Source organism: Dendroctonus ponderosae, unplaced genomic scaffold, assembly GCF_020466585.1.
Source record: "Dendroctonus ponderosae isolate FM_Combo_2020 unplaced genomic scaffold, Dpon_F_20191213v2 Dpon_F_20191213_7, whole genome shotgun sequence".
NCBI lineage: Eukaryota > Metazoa > Arthropoda > Insecta > Coleoptera > Curculionidae > Dendroctonus > Dendroctonus ponderosae.
In genome coordinates this window covers 786,791-789,279 of record NW_026018916.1, presented here as the reverse complement: position 1 = coordinate 789,279, position 2,489 = coordinate 786,791, and the positions used below count along the sequence as shown (strand labels likewise).

The 2,489-nt window shown below is 40.7% G+C and overlaps 1 protein-coding gene across 1 annotated transcript in view; it reads right to left on the bottom strand.

The window, feature by feature from the left end:
* LOC109536544 (1-phosphatidylinositol 4,5-bisphosphate phosphodiesterase epsilon-1) overlaps positions 1 to 2,489 on the bottom strand; it is a gene marked incomplete in the record, with an annotated part of 48,466 nt that overhangs the window by 4,858 nt on the left and 41,119 nt on the right. The window contains 4 exon segments of the mRNA XM_048668362.1: positions 310 to 426; positions 478 to 671; positions 735 to 878; positions 1,637 to 1,790. Coding sequence (XP_048524319.1) covers positions 310 to 426; positions 478 to 671; positions 735 to 878; positions 1,637 to 1,790 — 609 coding nt within the window.

Sequence of the window (2,489 nt, the reverse complement as noted above, 5' to 3'; positions counted from 1 at the left end):
TGCCAGTAGTGGAAATTAGAGTTTAGTTTTGATTGCAGCCGCTGAGATAAGCGACAAATAGCATTCTGCAGGCGTATATGGCAGTTTCCAATCTACAACCTCTGTGATCTGTGCCAATAAGCTTTAAACAGACGTTGAGCAACCCAACATACGTGATTTTGGTAGTTTATGAGACTCATAAGCTTATGTAACCGATATGTTGGAGTTCGGAAACCGGGCATTAAAGATGCAAGATATTGCCTGGACTAAGCCCATTATAGGTGGAAATCCCCGACCAGTTTTGCCCGCAAAAAACTGAAAACTACTCACCTAAAGGAGCGAAAGAGCGTTACAAAATCTACAAAATCTAGCTGAGTATCATATAAAATTGAGCCAACTCGCGGATGTCGACCGTGCCATAAATGCTCAGTAGATCCATGCCGGTCCCTGGAAAACCTCTTCTAGATCAATTCAATCGACTGAAAGCGATTTGCTGACCTTTCAAACTTCGGCTGATTGCTGGACGATGGATACGCTAGCTGACCCAAACTGTGATGTCTAGCTACGTCCGGCTGGTGCTCAGCTCCGAAGCTGGTTGGAGTCGATTGCCGATGATGAGTTGGATTCCTCCAGTAGCTGCTTTCCATGCACATTGTGGCCGGCTCAATAAAGGACGATTTCAAGCTTTTGTCCTGCGGACATTGCATTTTCATCGTCAATTTCATTCAATTTTCAACGGGTTTTTTCGAGCTTACTTTGGTCACTTTGAACGCCTGGTTGCTCAAAATCTGCTTCTTTTTTATTTTCATCGAAACCTCACGTCTCAAACCGGAAGCTTCGCCTGATTGATTGCTGCCTGGTTTTGTCCCAGCTAGTGACCAGTCTCTACCTCCAAAAGACTAAGGAAAAAAATGCATTTTCTGCCTGGCGAGAAGAAGTTGGGCTTTGTGAGAATTGTTTGAAACTGGTGAGTTTTTGGCGCTTGAAAGATTTTGAGTTCCGCGACGCGGTTTTGCGAAGTTCGGCAAGCTCTTAGTTGGGCAAAAAAGAGGTTTTTTTCGGTCACAACCCCAAAAGTTTGACAATAAGCCAAATAACTGGAAACCGTTTTTAATTTTTTCTGCCATCTCTTTTTACAGGTTGGCCTCAAAAAATTAATTTTTTGGGCTTGCAGCCATCACTTTTTCACTTTTCTGTTCTTGCTCCGATTTTAACGATCTCAACCTCAATTTGATTCTAAAACTTCACAGACAATTTAAAACAGAAAATAAATATATGGGGTTGCTTAAAAAATCACCCCAAGCAGAATTGCCCAACAAATCTGTGACTGGCGTTTTTCTTTCGCAAAATTCCTAAACGTTTTTAAAGGCAAAAGGATTGCCTCAGTGTGAAATAAAAAAAAACAGTTTTTTTTCCAGCTGAGAACCCGCGAAACTTTTTGACCAGTTTGACATGGTTTTGCCACCCGGTAGACTCTTCATCTGACCCACTAATTTTGTGCAAAACCACACGCAGCCCGAACGATTTTTGCCCTAAATAACGCTTCAAATAGAAATCAATTCGCTCTAAGCAATCAGAATTTATCCAGTTTCAAACTTAGGTAAGTTTTGTCAATGTCGTGAGCTTTTGAGCAGTTTTTTGCAATTTTTTCACTTACCCTTATGGCGTCCGCTGCCAATGGTCCGCAACAGTACCCATCTTCATGGTATAATTGCAAGTATTGTTCCCTTAACCATAACAATCGTTTATCACAGAGATTATTAAGCCTAGATATGCCGCGGATTAGCCAGTACAGCCCGCTGTACCAAACCCTGAAAAGTGCAGGAAAAACAGCTTAAGAATGCGAAATTTGTCGCTCGAATGGATAAAATTGAGGAAGCGGGAAATAATGTTGAACACGCGCAGGCAAAATGGAACAAGCAACTCAAACATCCCATTTACGTCTTGTTTCGTTCTCCTCTTTGCTAATGCAAGCCGATTTTCCCAACTAGAAATTTTCCAAAAGCGTCCACTTATTAAAGAAGCGTTTTCGGCGTCCGAAATGCGACGCAAAATCATAAGAAACCACCGCCAAAGCCAACGAATTTATTCCAGAGATTCTCGTTAGCTTGAGATTGGCTTCAAAGTTACGGTGTTTAAACTTTGCGAACTAAACTTCCAGCATTAATTTGTTGGTGAAAAGCAACCAAAAAAAAAGGCATTCGATCGAAGAAGGGACAAAAATCTCATTAAATGCGCCAGTTGTTCAATAGAGTGAAATCTTCTAGGGATTCTGGAAAATGTGCGGTTCAAATATTTTGAGAAATTTTGATTTTAGCAAAAGTTCCACATCACTTTCAGCAGGAGTCAAAGTAAGTTAGCAGTAATAATTGTACATACTTTCCGGACTGTGCTTCAACTCCAAATCAAATTCACTACTGGGTTTCAGTCATTTATTGTCTCTATTTATCAATCAAAATACGTTTCGGTGTATTTTTCCACCATCATCAGTTTTTATGTGTAGCGTTGTT